The sequence below is a fragment of the Ostrea edulis genome, chromosome 2 (genome assembly GCF_947568905.1).
Source record: "Ostrea edulis chromosome 2, xbOstEdul1.1, whole genome shotgun sequence".
Taxonomy (NCBI): domain Eukaryota; kingdom Metazoa; phylum Mollusca; class Bivalvia; order Ostreida; family Ostreidae; genus Ostrea; species Ostrea edulis.
In genome coordinates this window covers 63288321-63305855 of record NC_079165.1, presented here as the reverse complement: position 1 = coordinate 63305855, position 17535 = coordinate 63288321, and the positions used below count along the sequence as shown (strand labels likewise).

The following is a 17535-nucleotide window of genomic DNA, read 5'->3' as shown; positions in this document are numbered from 1 at the left end:
AGATGTGCAATAATTTTTTGGAATTTTCATTTTCAATCTGGGGCCAAATGGGGAGGGGGTTGTCACAAAACGACTTTTTTCGACCCCCCTCCCCCCAAAAAACCCCCATGTTCCCAGAACTCTATTTTAAGCGGCAGCCAAAGATTATAGTAGTGCCCTATAAATTATCTGCAGAACTGTAGCTCTCCGAAAAAAAATTATGTTGACAGACCGGTCTAGCTGTCGATATATTTTTTTTTCGGAGAGCTACAGTTCTGCAGCTACCTTTAAATGTGCAACAAGATTTTGGAATTTTTTTTTTTTCAATTTGAGGGGCAATTGGGGGTGGAAAAACGACGAACAAAAACCTGGTGCTCAGTGTATTGTGTCATGTACAACAGGAATATATGTCGTCTTTTCGAGGCGTAAAGACGACAATTAGCGACTTTTTGCCCCGAAATAACGAAAATACGACAAAACGAAAAGACGACAAATAAACCCCCCAAATTAGCGACCTAATTTGTCGTCTTTCGAGGCGAAAAGACGACAAAACAATAATACGAATTTTCAAGAAAATACACCTAATACATGTTTATATCTAGATATATGCATGAGAGCATGACATGACAAAATTATGTTGTCCGTGAAAAATGACTAGTTCATGAATTGATATTTTCTGTAAAATGAAGATTAGGGTTCAATTTCTGTGAATACATCAGATTCATATTCCTTCATGGTGAATAGAAAGTGTACAATTTTTCAGGTAAATCCACCAACTAGTATCTGAGACAATGCACAGACATTTACAAACAGATGGATAAGGTAATTCCAATGTGAGCTCTCCCCCCCCCCCCACACATTCAGTTGTTTGTGGGAGGGGATGTTGTGTTCTAGAGAAAAAGATAACAATGAAAAAAAACCAGAGCGGCTCATGGGCCACATGCATCGTTCACATGAACAGCAGTTCCTAACAATAAAGAAGCTTGAGCAAAACTATATCATTATACAAGCAGTTTGCTTCAGAAAACGACTAACGACTAAAAATCCATTATCAAACTTAAAAGATGATAATGTGAAAAAGTTTACTTATTCACAAAATGTCTTACGACTAAGATGAAAAAGATAATTCTGTCTGATAATCAAATATCGATCACAAGGTCATAAGTACAGTGTATGTATTCAATTAAGTTTTATAAACCATGGATGTACTTTACATATTAATTTAAAAAGTTTACAAGAAATGAAATATAAGAAAATTACAGTGTTCAATGTAAATATTGATCTTAGTCGTAAGATATTTTGTGAATAGTGAGATATTCTGAAGTCAAAATTTTGATCACTTAATATATCTTAAGGTAGTACTCTACATCGTCATAATGGCTGACTTCGTTCCTTTAAAAACATGGATGAAAAAATCAATATCAGCAATATTTGACTTTTCCTTTTCTATTTAAATACCTAGCCGAGTAGCTCAGTAGGTTAGAATATCGAATGCTGAACTGTAGGTCGCAAGTTGGAGTCCAGCAGGGGTTTTAAATTTTTTTCCAGATTACCTTCTACTAAAACTGTATTTTTTGACAAAATAAAGTAAATTTGAAAATTTTCAACTTCAAAATATTGTTGTACATATCCTCCACTTTTCATCTACATCAAATTTCTCTGGTGTAGCATACCTCCTTAAGATTAATCTAGCACAGATCTTTGAAAAACTGCAGGTTTATGAAAAATAATTTATCTAAAATCTTATTTCTTTATGAAAATTGTTTCAAAACTTAGCTGGATTTGTTAGACTTAATTAAGAATATTCTCACTTTATGGTCTTAAGGCCAGAAAAGCTCAAGTGAGCTAAAATTTTGCACATCTTTCAATCCCAAACTATTTATGGGGTTCATCGAATGATTATAAGTTTGAATTGATATGCTTAATATTAGGATTTCGAACCCGATCGAACGGTAATTGTACTTGCACTTTATGGATTTCATAGTACTTAGTTGTACCCAAGACTTTAATAGTGATTGTATCTACTATCAATGTATGTTACTACATTGAGGAATTCTGGACGTTTCGGCACCAAGACCTTTCGGCACCAAGACGTTTCGGCACCAGCAAAGACGTTTCGGCACCAAGACGTTTCGGTACCAAGACGTTTCGGCACTAAGACGTTTCGGCACCAAAACGTTTCGGCAAAAATCCTGAGTTTTACTAACATTATATTGTAAATTTGAGGGGCCTTTCTGAATCGGCCAATGTGTAGGACGTTTCGGCACCTGTTATTTTTGTACATTTGATTAGAGTTTACTTTTATACTGAATTGCATTGTGCATGGTATTTATTCATTTCCTTTAGATTACAGTTAATGATAAATATATTTCTTTTGAAATAATCTTTTCATGTAAACAGATCACTGAAAGAGACAATATTTGTCGAAAAACGTATCTTGTGAATAAAAATTCGAACCGTGTATAAGCCCTGGATCGTGATAGTTGACTGTTAGTCCTCAAGGGTTTCAACAGTCCAGTAGCTATTTACTTCGTTACTAGCTTGAAAATATGGATATAATTTAGATTCAATTGTTATGATAAAATGTAGAAATTTATTTCAAAATTAAGGACTCTCTCTCTCTCTCTCTCTCTCTCTCTCTCTCTCTCTCTCTCTCTCTTATAGCTCTAATCTTTGGGTGAATCTTTGGGTGAATTTGACTCCATTTATTGGCACTGATCTTTTTTTTCTCCAACTCTTCAAAGTTTATTATCATTTCGGATTTCCAACGTTTTAGGCTTCAGCATTACTGAAGGGACATTATTGACATTATTTGTTGAAATGCGAATCTGGTGCATCAAAATTGGTACCGTTTAAGTTTTACATTAAAGCAAGGAACACTGTTCAATTTTAATTCTGTACTATATTTTTATTACAATACAGATGATCCAGTATATTAACACAAAAACTAATACACAACTGACACAGTACATATATAAAGAAAAAGCACTAGATGATATTGCATACCAATGATAATGGTACCTTCACACTCACGGAATTTTCTTACGCATCCTTACGTATTCCACACGTTTTAAAAGTATTTACGGGTCATTTACGGTTTATTACGAGTTCTTGCGATGCATTTACGGCACACATTTACGATTTAGAGATTGTTACGAGTATTTTACGAAAATTTACGATTTAGCTTAGCTTTTACGTGTAAATTACCACCTGTTAACGTGTTGATAATGTAATGTGCTGTTACGAATAGTTAAGAGTTAGTAACGATTGTTTACGTTTTTGACTCAAAAGTGTTCGCAATTGGCTTTGTATCATCATTCGACAACTGACATTACTTGTAACAGCATGTATGTATATTGTATGCAAGATGTGTTACTTCTTTGATGTCGTGATAACAACTGAAAGAAACTGTCAGATTTTTACGTCTTTTATACCTTTCCTTAATCGTAAAGTTTAAGTATGTACTCGTAAAGTCATCGTGTCTATACGTAAAGTGCTAGTAATGACTCTGAACAATCCGCAAAGCGATTGTAACCCGACGTGAATGAAATCGTAAATATCACTTAGGCATTCGCAATAATCCGTAAACAACTCGTAAACTATCCGTAACATATCGTAAACTAACAGCAAAGATTCGTTAAAAAAACTGTTTACGAGTGTTTTACGGATTCTTACAAATGTACGAGCAGTTTACGTGTTCTTGCGATCAGTTTACGATACTTACGGATTGTTACAAGTTATTTACGGAAAATGAAATCCGTGGACAATCGTGAATTTTTTTTGACATGTCAAAAAATTTGCCCCTAATTTCACGGATCCCTACGAGTGTGTGCGAGTTGTGACGAGTTATTAACGGATACCGACGAGTGATTTACGAATGCTTGCGGTTGACTACGAGTCGGAAATCCGTAAGGACTCATAAGAAAAATCCGTGAGTGTGAAGGTGGTATAAGGCATGTTAAATGTGAAATTCAATATTATTTGTTTCAAAGTTAACATCTGTAGTTCCGCTGCAGTCAGCACATGTCCACTCAAAACTCTCCTGTTGTCTAGCCAGTTCCCGATACCGTTGACTACTGATTCCTATAAATTATCAGAAATTAAGCTTTCATCATTCGAATAAAGATGCCTTTAAATATAAACAGTCAATGTCTATATTTTTGACATTGCTTAAAGAACATTAATGTAAATTATTTCTCCACATCACAACGTACAACAAATTAAACTGTATTATAATTAATGCACAAATTTTTACTAGTATTGATAAAATACACGATTGTTTCGAAAAATCAAGGCTTGATATTTAAATAAGTGTAATTGAATGATACCCTTGATTTAGAGATTTGAACATATTCCCAAGTCAAGGGTTTTTGATCCGCTCCGCTCCACATAAACGTTTATGTGGAGCGGAGCGGATCAGAAATCCTTGACTTGGGAAGATAAGATTTGAGTGGTTGAAGCTTACTTTACATAACGCAAGGAATTTAATTTTTTTTTATTTAATTATAATTTACCATAATATTTGTGCATTTCATGTACCTGAATTACATGTTCGGTGTTGCCAATGTTCACAGTGTATAGCTTCCTGTCGATGTCGTACCAACCCACTGGCACTTCATACAGTTGTCTACAAAATAGAGAAAAGAATATGAGAGAGAGAGAGAGAGAGAGAGAGAGAGAGAGAGAGAGAGAGAGGAGTTGTAATAATTCTAAGACTGTCTACTGGTGGTTGTTACCGATCACAAAATCCATTTTTATCATCATCGACAATTGACACCATCAATATGGTGTTCACTTCTGTAACTGCTAGGGTCATCAATGTTAATTAACTTTTTCCATTAACATTTATTTTTTAAGAAAGGTAGAACTGGTCATGGTTATTGGTCTATAATTAAGCTGCTCTGAAAATTGAAATTTTTGTTTGTTTTTCTCAGCTAATGTGTGTGCATTAGTGACGCCGACGTCTATATCAACTATTTATAGTATTTGATACAATATTATTATTTTTCTATAAAGCTAAGTATACCTTTTAAAAAGAAATTAAAATATATTTACCCATATAAACTGCATATAGTTAGGACTCTGATTATGCACGAAAATGAAAAGTACTGTCTCCAGAACATGTATATATTTTTTTTTATTTCAGTGATATCAAATTAACGCATAACATAAGGAATATGAAATGATTTATAGCGGTTTTCCAATTCGATATGACGTTGCTCAGAATCAGTACGTGTGGCTCTATAAGATGTAGTAAATTTTTTATTTATAATAGATAATTTGTATAGAAGAATTACGTATTTAAGTTGGTAACGTACATATCATCTGCAATTTTACGTACGATGCAATTCTGGGAGAACTTGTTTCTTTTTATTTGCGACTCTATAAGATATCAAGCATGTAGAATCGAGGGGGGTGGGAGCTGCCCCTTATTTTAAACGAATTACGGACGTTTAGGGAGCCCGACGTTTCGGGACCCGGATGTTTCGGGACTAGACAACACGTTTCGGGACTTCAGGTAACACGTTTCGGGACTTCATAATAATTTTGTTAGACAATGACTAGATACTTGTTAAACTTTGTTTTATGTTTAAAAATGGAATATTGGACAATTTGCAGTTTAGTAGACAAACAACAGATACCGGTGTGGGTGTACAATAAGTTCACAGTACTGTACCTAAAACGAAAGACCCGTGATTGTTTATAAAAGTCTGTTATAAATATATTTGTATATAAATGCTTCATATTTTAAAATTATTTTCAAAATCCTTTCATTTGCATTACTACCCATTATTTTAGCTTTTGTAAACTGCTATATATTATTTATTTTATTATTATATTTTTTCCTAATTTTTATTTATAACAGTTATGGTGCTTCTTAACAATTCACTGGTGTGGTTTAGATTCAGTGCTTAAATTTTATAGTGAAAGGAATTTGTTTATTTTGTATTTAATTCTTAACTTCTCAAATTGTCCTTTGTGATATTTGTATTCTATTTTGTCTGTGATAGTCGGTTTAAGAGCTCTGTAGAGCTAATAATATTTGTTTTATGCTTGTACACAGTGCCAACTTTAAATAAAACTTCAAGAAAAAAATAATAAAGAGGGGAAAAAAATCCTGACAATATACGTTTGTAATCTGAGGGTTGTTGACTCATTGGCGGGCGGATAAAACTGCATGCAGGAAATTTAGACAGGGTGCGATTTGTTTATGTTTATTGAAAATATATACATATCATCAATACAAAGATAAATCACATTCAAATTATATATAATTTTTTTTTACAAAATTTGTCCCAACAAATGTTACCATTAATGTTGTATGAAAAGTCGTTTATTTGTTGTTTATTCACTCGAAAAGAGCAAAATGGAAATAATGTTTTGTTGCATATAACATTATATGAGAAAAATCACTGATTTCATTTGAACATATTTCAATGTTATGATATTGTCAACGAGAATCATTATCAGTTTCTCTCTAATTATAAGACTATAGTGGAATATTTATTAATCTGTCATGTTGACTTTAGTATAGGGACATGAACACAATTTGAGCCAAAAAAATTCAAAGTTTATCTTTCCATTTTTAATGTTTAGAATGCTTAGATTAGGTATTTCTAATTGTTAGCAAAAATTTGAATATCAGCTCACAATTCACAATAAAAATGGAAAAATAAAATTTGAAAATTTTCAGCTCAAAACGTGCCCATGCCCCTTAAATAGAGCATCTGTGATGAGCATCAATAAGTGTAGTGCTTTAATTGCTTACTTTTCTTATCTATGTAGTGCTTTGCTTGCTATGCAAATTGATTATCAGTAAAGTAAAAAAGTAAAGTAAAAACCAAATGAAGCATTTTTAAATGTGGTTTATTTAGCATTACTTATGTCAAACAAACGTTTACCATTATACAGTTTCAATCAATCAAATAAATAACATTTTTCCCCAACACCGCTGAATTAACACTTAACACAACACATCAGATGTCAACAGGTCCATATAAGTATGAGCACTTTCTCAGCAGCTGGGTGGTGCTGATCTGTCTGCAATTGTATTCCTCCCAAAGTTTGAAGAGTTTGCCATTGAGTCTGGAGGACTGTTTCCTGTGTAGTCTCTCCATCTTCCCTTCCGTCAGCAGCCTGGCCTGCATGGGGATGGCAGTGGCCTCCTTGCACAGTTCTTTTAATAGGAGGTAAAATGGGACTCGTCCTCTGGAGTTCATTCTGGAGTTGATTCGGTTGTGCCAACCTTCTAGATCGTTGTTTGTTCTCACAGAGGCCATAAATACACTCCAGTTCTTCACATGAAATATTGAATTATTAAACCATTGCCTCCAAACATATCCCATGAATTCATCCATGGTGTCAATTCTAACTCGTAAATCAATATGTGTATAAATGCACCGTTTTACACGCCATATACACTACCAATTCTGATATAAGGGACGAGATCAAAAGTTCAACGTCTGACAAAAAAAAATAAATCTAAATTCACGTAGTTTTCACGAGACCTCCCCCCCCCCTCAAAAAATCGAAATGAAACGAAATCTACCGAAGCGAAACGAAACCTATCGAAACGGGTACCCTTATTTTATACAGGGTGATCCAAAACATATGTTACACTTTTAAACTGTTATAAAATTTTAATACCTTAAGTTACAATTATGAAATTTACAACATATATCAAAAAGGATTTAATTTTTTTGTCAATGCATACATTTGTCACAGCTTCCTTGTTAATCAACAAAAACTTTCTTCGGAATAATATATGTCATTTTACAACATATGTTCCAAATGACGTCCCTTTGTCTTTAACATTATTTGAACACGATTTCTGAAGTTTTTTACTAAAGCTTTACATGTATCAACAGGGATTGATCTTATTTCTCGTGTAATTGCTGTTTTTAAGTCTTTTGTTGTTTGTGGGGAAGGAGAGTACACTCTGTCTTTTAGATGACCCCACAAAAAGAAATCAAGGGGGTTCAGATCGGGGGAGTGCGGTGGCCAAACATTTGCGGTACGATAAGAAATGTATTGATCACCAAACGTGTTGTCAAGCCACTGAAGAACACAACCTGCAGTGTGTGGCGTAGCACCGTACTGTTGAAACCACACATTATCGAAATTTACAACTTTTCGTCTAAGAGCTGGTAGAAATTTTGATTTTATTAACTTTAAGTATCGTTCAGAATTTACCGTCACTGCATCGCCTTCGGTGTCTTCGAAGAAAAAAGGGCCAATTATTCCTATTATTATAATCAGGTTGGATGGTTTTGGTCTGCTGGCAGGAGGAGCATCAATATCACCTGTCTCTGCCATCGCCTCCTCTACAATCCTTGGGGCTGACTGAGTGAAGATATTCATAGATGCACTCTGCTTTACCTATAAAATATCATTTGGTTGACATTATTGCTGCACATTTCTAAAATCCTACACACAGGCATTTGAAAATGTACCTACCTTGCTTGTTATTTGCACAGCTAGATGAATTCCTGGCTCTGCCGGATGGTTGTGTTTCTTCCCTCCCTCATTGAAGTCATCTCCCCGCTGAATTACTGTGGCTGGACAGGGTTGAGTCTTCCCTCTCTTGTTGCACCTCCAGTATGCATAGTTATCTCCTTTTGTCCTCTGAAATTAATTAATAAACTTGTATATTTTTAAATCTCTTCACCATTAATGATATCATTAACTAAATAATTATTTATTAAGCATTTGATTTCAATTAATTATACAGTAAAAAGACATAAGTTGTTACCCTCAATGTGTACTGGAATCCCCTTTTGTCTATAAGTTTCTGCTTCCCTCGTTTGGTACCACAGTCAATCATCTGGTACTCCGGCCGAGGATCTTCAGTTTGCTGAGGTATATCCTCAATGGCATCTTCTTGGATGGACATTTCCTGAACTGGGTCTGGTATTGCATAAGAGCCATCAGCATTAAATGACTGATCATCAGGTGCAGACTGGAATAAATATATGATATGAGTATATAATTATAATTCATAATTATATATATATATATATATATATATAGGTAAAAAATAAAAAAGATACACGAAGAGGTTTAGTAAAGCTTTAGGGCTTTCATTTCAAATCTTCAGAAAATTTGAAATGAAAGCGCTAAAGCTTTACTAAACGTCTTCGTGTATCTTTTACCTCTACTTTTACCGATCATTGTGAAAAGTAACTATTATTATTATTGTTATATATATATAGATACAATTTACATATTACGTTTAACTACATTATCATTACCATAGAACCAGTAACTGGTCATTAGACCAGAGTTAAAACACGAACAAATTGTTCTTCAGTTGTTTCATCTCATATTCATAATATCATATGTTGAAATCTTACCATAGATTCATCCTCCTGTTCATCTTCATCATCGGGTTCAGCAACTGATGAACCAAGGGAGGCTATAGACACGTGAAATGTGGCATCAGCTGCAGCTACAGGCTGGAAATATATATATATAATATGATATATAATTTACATATTATGTTTAACTACATTATCAGACCGGTAACACGGTCGAAATATTTCTACAAAGTGTTTAGAGTTGTTTTTTTTTTTATATCTATCTATCTATCTATCTATCTATCTATCTATCTATCTATCTATATATATATATATATATATATATATATATATATATATATATATATATATAATTAAACATAAAGAAACTGCTCTTCATTTCTTTCATCTCATATTTATTATAATATTACATTTTGTATAATATTAAATTCTTACCATAGATTCATCCTCCTGTTCATCTTCATCATCGGGTTCAGCAACCGATGAACCAAGGGAGGCTATAGACACGTGAAATGTGGCATCAGCTACAGGCTGAAAGAATATATATAAGTTGACTATACTTGTTACATTTATAACGTACATATATCGTGGAGCACAGTGTATGCCAGTATTATATAATTCTGAGTATATTCATGAAGTAGATTGATTTTATCGGTGTCCAGTGAAATGTCCTTATTCTACAAAAGCGCCTTTTAAAAACATTTCTACCATATTTTTATGTCTTATTTCTAAGCATTATTCCAACGCGAATATTTTAATGAATGTAACTTACAGAAAGTACATAAAATTTACTATATAGAATATACATTTCATTTTGTCCCGCGTCCCACATGTGTTGGTACTCCAGAAGAGTAGAGGAAGCTTCTCTCTATATATAATAGAGTAAAATACAATTTTTCGCATATGAATATGAAGATTCCTCGCATATAAATCAAAATTTTCGCATATAGATGTCAAGATTAGCGAAACGAAACCTATCGAAACTGGGACCCTTATTTCATACGACATGCCTGCTGTTGTGGGCACGATGAAATAAATACAGTACTATACTTTGGAGTATTTCTAAGTATTCATAATTTTTATGAATGTACACTATACACGTACAAAGATTTATTTTGACGATAAATCATGCATGTGCTTTAATTATGATGTTACAGCTTGGAGATAATGAATTCGTTTAAAATGTGACGTTGCTTTCGTGATTATTTTGCCACAATTTATGACGTTATAAGCGTAACGTAAAGTGACAACAGTACCGTGCGCGACGTCTATACAACTTCCTTGTGTGTCAAATAAACGTAAAACTATCCTACATGTGTATAAAGTATAACATTTATTCATGAATTACAGTTTATTCTAGTAATTCCGAAGTTAATACTACATCTTATCATTGATTAGATTAAAGTGAAATGTTCGTTACTATAATTGCTGGTATCTTCTAATCTCTCGATTGTGAATATATTTTAAAACGGTTTAAGGAATGAACTTCAAACTGAATATGAATCAAAAAATCAAAATACAAAACATTTGAAACACATAGCAAAAAAGAATATGGCAACAATTTTCGTTATTCAAATGTTCGTTTCATCAATGCGAGAAGTGATTAAAAATCGAATGGCTTTTATCGGGTTTGATGTTCTATGTGTTCATCAATGAAGTACGTGGTCCCTTAAGCATCCATGGCGCTATTTTTACAATTTCAGAAACTGTATCCACTCGGTGGTATATTTTTGAAAGTTGTATGAAACGTCATTTTCATTACTGTACTGTAGCCGGGTCATTTGATTGTCAGTGCGTCGCCGGGTATACCCAACTAAAGTTCGAGTCGGCCTGATTTTTCAGAATCAAGTATGCTAATTATAATATTACATTTTGTATAATATTTAAAATCTTACTGTAGATTCATCCTCCTGTTCATCTTCATCATCGGGTTCAGCAACTGATGAACCAAGGGAGGCTATTGACACGTGAAATGTGGCATCAGCTGCAGCTACAAACTGAAAGAATATAATATATTTTTATAGAAGTGTCTAGTAGGGATTCATCTACTGAGTGTTCCTGACATGAAGAATTAATTTATCCATTTTTAAACCTTAATTGTCCTATGTGGAAGCAAATGTCAAAGATATTTCGTTACTAATTTCCAATTATATGTTCTTAATTATTTCAAGATGTTTAATACAAATGTTCTTAATGTTATTGCATTCATGTAAATATAACGTATACCAGTACCTCTTCTGTATCAGTAGGAGTTTCCAAGCACCGGGCGCAAACCCACTGGAGGTCTTCTTGCTGTTTCCCTATTCGTCTATAGGCCAATCCGAAAACATGAGTTATCTTTCCTTGATCCGGAACGTAGTGCGCTTGCTTAGCAGTAGTTTAAGACTTCCGGGTAGTATATTCGAGAAGCGTCATTATCAACAGTGCAGAAGGCCGCAAAGATATTGCTGTATAATTTCACAGCAATCACGCCAACAAATATGTTAACGTTAATAAAAAAAATCCCAATGTATAAGTTTACTTCATACACGTGAAAATAACCAAATTTGCATGTAAAAATAATAGAAAATTAATGTTGTAAGTAGAGGATGACACCCTCCTCCCCGATATAATGTTCTATCATTAAAGTGATGTAATTTCCTACGGCGGGGCTGTCCCGAGACGCAGTTAGATTATTCAGATTCAGATTTTTTATTTCCTTAAGCTATACAGCTCATCGGTTATAAATACATTTTGATATTTACAGTAACTAACAACACCCCCACCCCCCACCCCACCCCCATTTTCCAGGATTTCACGTGTTTTATGACTGAAATTAGCATATATCATATATTGCCTACATTTCCTCAGGATCTTTTTTAATACAGTCAGATTTATAATAAAATATCAGAAGTTACTTGTTCAATATCAATGTAGTACATTCAGCGATAAAAGTTCTGCCACGATGTAGTATAGGTATGTCGAACTGATACCTCTGGATTTTGAAAATGTCCATCTCTTTGATTGGCGAGTAAAATTTATCCCAGCCTGTACTTGTAAGTGAGAGGCCACTGACAGATTTTCAGCTGTCTGCCCACAAATTTTATAGTTTCAAATACAAGTATTATAACCATAAAGAAATTCGTCGTCACAAACAATCTTTAAACTGACATTTACACATTTGGAATTTTACTCAAATTATTTTGTAAATTTGTGGCAAAAAGGGGGAGGGGGTCTAAATCTTGTCATTGCAATTTCTGTTATGACACGATACGTGCCTATACATAATCAAGTACATTTCAAGGGGGCTAAAATGAATAAAAGAGGGAAGATGCAGAGACGTCAAAAGCATTCTATTGGGGGTTACACTTACCTTCCCCCAGAGAGTACATTTGAGAATATGGCAACCCCCCCCCCCCCCGGGATCACACAATTGTTCCTTATTTCTAAGATATATTTTAGATCTTTAGATCTCTTAGTTTTTTTTTAATTGTGTTAATTTTTGGTAAAAAAAATAAATCAAAAACCCAAACATTTTCTCTGATCTATAGACATTCCATAACTTAATTGTTGATGGTAAAAAGATATAGCCTGCAACTGTTCTAGTGATTTATATATGAAACACACCCATTCTCTGTCACCCATAATAAATGCATTTCATGTTTCTATTTGGTGAAAGAATATAGTAGTCTAATGTTACCCTTCTTTCATATAGGTAAATAATCGTAAATAAGAGAAAAATAAAGGTGACATAGTTACTATAGCAAAAGGCATTTCAAAACGAAAATTCATATCATATGCCGCAATTTAAGAACTTTGAATGGAAACAGAGTCTTGGAGTATATATTCCATGTAGCTGGAAAACTACTCCTTGGACGGAGAAAAAAATATTTCTGGCATGGTATTCTATTGTTACGCTTAAATGTCATATATCAAATATTAATATTGATTACGTTTTCTACATTTGTAATAATAATAGCAATTCTGATATATTTTTTTCAATAAGTAATTTAAATATATCACTATTTGCATTATAATATGTCCATTGTTTAACAAAATGGGGGCAGCTCCTACCCCCATCCCTCGATTCTACATGCTTTATATTTTATAGAGTCGCAAATAAAAAGTAACAAGTTCTCCTTCCAGAGTTGCATCTTACGTTAAATTGCAGATGCTATGTACGTTATCAACATAAATATGTAATTCTTCTATACAAATGATCTATTATAAATAAAACTTTTATTACATCTTATAGAACCACATGTACTGATTCTGAGCAACGTCGTATCGAATTGGAAAACCGCTATAAAACATTTCATATTCCTTATGTTATGCGTTATTCTTTTTAAAAGGTACTTACAATGTAGCTTTATAGAAAAATAATAATACTGTATCAAATACTATGGATAGTTGATATAGATGTCGGGATTTCACATGCATACAATAAAATTATCGGCTAGTTAAAATGTAAGTTATCATTACAATTATTTGTGCATTGATTTTTTTTTTATTCTCACAGACAAATGCATTGCATGCAATAAGAGTGTTCGCCCCAGACAAGAGGCCATCCAGTGTGAAGGATGTGAACTATGGCAACACAGAGCATGTAATACTGGTATGATTTTATTCTTTTACTTAATGAAAAATAAGAATGGAAAGCAGTTGTATAGTAATGATTAAAAAATTCCATCAAATGAACAATGTAATGGAACACAAATTTTAATAATATGAGAGGAATCAGCCGTGACCAGTATAGACGAATAGGGAAACTGCAAGAAGACCTCCAGTGGGTTTGCGCCCGGTGCTTGGAAAATCCTACTGATACAGAAGAGGTACTGGTATACGTTATATTTACATGAATGCAATAACATTAAGAACATTTGTATTAAACATCTTGAAATAATTAAGAACATATAATTGGAAATTAGTAACGAAATATCCTTGACATTTGCTTCCACATAGGACAATTAAGGTTTTAAAATGGATAAATTAATTCTTCATGTCAGGAACACTCAGTAGATGAATCCCTATTAGACACTTCTATAAAAATATATTATATTCTTTCAGTTTGTAGCTGCAGCTGATGCCACATTTCACGTGTCAATAGCCTCCCTTGGTTCATCAGTTGCTGAACCCGATGATGAAGATGAACAGGAGGATGAATCTACAGTAAGATTTTGAATATTATACAAAATTTAATATTGTAATTAGCATACTTGATTCTGAAAAATCCGGCCGACTCGAACTGGGTATACCCGGCGACGTGCTGACAATCAAATGACCCGGCTAATGAAAATGACGTTTCATACAACTTTCATATACCACAGAGTGCATGGATACAGTTTCTGAAATTGTAAAAATAGCGCCATGGATGCTTAAGGGCCCACGTACTTCATCGATGAACACATAGAACATCAAACCCGACAAAGGCCATTCGATTTTTAATCACTTCTCGCATTGATGAAACAAACATTTGAATAACGAAAATTGTTGCCACATTCTTTTTTGCTATGTGTTTCAAATGTTTAGTGTTTTGTATTTTGATTTTTTGATTCATATTCAGTTTGAAGTTCATGCCTTAAACCGTTAATATATTCACAATCGAGAGATTAGAAGATACCAGAAATTATAGTAACGAACATTTGACTTTAATCTAATTAATGAAAAGATGTAGTGTTAACTTTCGGAATTACTAGAATAAACTGTAATTCATGAATAAATGTTATACTTTGTACACATGTAGAATAGTTTTACGTTTATTTGACACACAAGGAAGTTGTATAGACGTCGCGCACGGTACTGTTGTCACTTTACGTTACGCTTATAACGTCATATAAATTGTGGCAAAATAATCACGAAAACAACGTCACAATTTAAACAAATTCATTATCTCCAAGCTGTAACATCATAATTAAAGCACATGCATGATTAATAGTTTAAAAATTCAAAATAAATCTTTGTACGTGTACTGTGTACATTCATAAAAATTATGAATTCTTAGAAATACTCCAAAGTATACGTACTGTATTTATTTCACCGTGCCTACAACAGCAGGCATCTCGTATGAAATAAGTTTCGATAGGTTTCGTTTCGCTTCGGTAGATTTCGTTTCATTTCGATTTTGGGGGGGGGGGGGAGTGGTCTCGTGAAAACTAGTGAATTTAGATTTTTTTGTGTCAGACGTTGGACTTTTGATCTCGTCCCTTATATTATATGAAAGTTTGAATGGTAGTGTATATGGCGTGTAAAACGGTGCATTTATACACATTTTGATTTATATGCTATTTCAGGGAAAACAAACAATGATCTAGAAGGTTGGCACAACCAAATCAACTCTAGAATGAACTCCAGAGGACGAGTCCCATTTTACCTCCTATTACAAGAACTGTACACAGGGTCACTGCCATCCCCATGCAGGCCAGGCTGCTGACAGAAGGGAAGATGGAGAGACTACACAGGAAACAGTCCTCCAGACTCAACGGTAAACTATTCCAACTTTGGGAGGAATACAATGCCAGACAGATCAGCACCACCCAGCTGCTGAGAATGTGCTCGTAGTTATATGGACCTGTTGACATCTAATGTTAATTTCTGTTCTGTTGTGTTAAGTGTTACTTCAGCGGTGTTGGGGGAAAATGTTTGACTGTATAATTCATTTATTTATTTGAGTGATTGAAAACTGTATGATGGTAAATGTTTGTTTGACATAAGTACTGCTAAATAAAACACATTTAAAAATGCTTCATTTGGTTTTTACTGTACTGATATTGAATTTGCATAGCAAGCAAAGCACTACTAAGCAATTAAAGCACTACACTTATTGATGCTCATCACAAATGCTCTGTTAAAGCGGCATGGACACGATTTGAGCTGAAAATTTTCAAATTTTATTTTTCCATTTTTATTGTGAATTGTGAGCTTTACCACTGATATTCAAATTTTTGCTAACAATTAGAAATACCTAATCTAAGCATTCTAAACATTAAAAATGGAAAAATAAAATTTGAAATTTTTTGGCTCAAATTGTGTCCGTGTCCCTTTAATGAACCATGCTAAGGTCAATATGACAGATTAATAAATATTCCACTATAGTCTTTTAATTAGAGAGAAACTGATAATGATTCTCGTTGATAATATCATAACATTGAAATATGTTCAAATGAAATCAGTGATTTTTCTCATATACTTTTTTTGGCACGCTGTTTTTAGCTATAATAGTTCTAAAACTTCATTGCTATTTCTGATTTCAAACATCACTGAAGAGACATTATTTGTCGAAATGCGCATCTGGTGCATCAAAATTGGTACCGTATAAGTTTTACATAATGTTATATGCAGCAAAACAATATCTCCATTTTCGAGGGGATAGAATAAACAACAAAAATGAACTTTTCATACAACATTAATGGTAACATTTCTTGGGGCAAATTTTGTAATAAAAAAAAAATTGCATATAATTTGAATGTGATTTATCTTTTTATTGATGATATGTATATATTTTCAATAAACATAAACATGCAATGAGTGAAAATCGCATCCTGTCTAAATTTCATGCAGTTTTATCCGCCCGACAATGAGTTAACAACCCTCAGATTACAAACGTATATTGTCAGGATTTTTTCCTCTTTATTATTTTTCTTTGAAGTTTTATTTAAAGTTGGCACTGTGTACAAGCATAAAACAAATATTATGAGCTCTACAGAGCTCTTAAACCGACTATCACAGACAAAATAGAATACAAATATCACAAAAGTAAGCATGCAAAAACACATATATACATATATACACGCATACTGTATAAATAGAAGTTAACAATGAAATACAAAATAAACAAATGCCTTTCACTATAAAATTTAAGCACTGAATCTAAACCACAGCAGCAAGAATTGTTAAGAAGCACTAAAACTGTTATAACTGAAAATAAGAAAAAATATAATAATTAATATATATAGCAGTTTACAATAGCTAATTTACAAAGTATACCAAAAAAGGGGTGGGGGTGGGGTGGAAAGATGTTCAAAATAAAAATGAATCTTTCAAAATGGGTAGTAATGCAAATGAAAGGATTTTGAAAATAATTTTAAAATATGTTAAGGTGCTATGAAGCATTTATATACAAATATATTTATAACGGACTTTTATAAACAAGCACGAGTCTTTCGTGTTAGGTAGTGTACTGTGAACTTATTGTACACCCACACCGGTATCTGTTGTTTGTCTACTAAACTGCAAATTGTCCAATATTCCATTTATAAACATA

General features: G+C 33.3%; 2 protein-coding genes across 2 annotated transcripts in view; one reads left to right on the top strand and one right to left on the bottom strand.

Annotated features, from left to right (window-relative positions):
* The first annotated feature begins 1926 nt into the window (after positions 1-1926).
* The window catches only part of LOC130046411 (methionine adenosyltransferase 2 subunit beta-like), a 56713-nt gene continuing 41104 nt past the window's right edge, over positions 1927-17535 (top strand). Inside the window, exon 1 of the mRNA XM_056156671.1 lies at positions 1927-2011. The gene's annotated coding sequence lies outside the window, so the exon portion shown is untranslated. The remainder of the gene's footprint in view (positions 2012-17535) is intronic.
* On the bottom strand, positions 6830-12291 carry LOC130051469 (uncharacterized). Its single transcript, XM_056153424.1, has 8 exons — positions 12269-12291; positions 11529-11604; positions 11192-11293; positions 9333-9434; positions 8732-8938; positions 8437-8604; positions 8173-8358; positions 6830-7400 (listed from the first exon to the last, which is right to left on the bottom strand). The coding sequence occupies exons 1-8, from the start codon at positions 12289-12291 to the stop codon at positions 6957-6959; spliced, it is 1308 nt and encodes a 435-aa protein (XP_056009399.1). The 3' UTR covers positions 6830-6956.

Coding starts and splice junctions, on each gene's coding strand:
- LOC130051469 (XM_056153424.1), bottom strand. CDS start 12,291: ATGGACATTTTCAAAATCCAGAG. Junction 9,435..11,191: donor AACAGGAGGATGAATCTACA/GTAAGATTTTAA, acceptor ATATATTTCCAG/CCTGTAGCTGCAGCTGATGC. Junction 8,605..8,731: donor GATTCCAGTACACATTGAGG/GTAACAACTTAT, acceptor AATTAATTTCAG/AGGACAAAAGGAGATAACTA.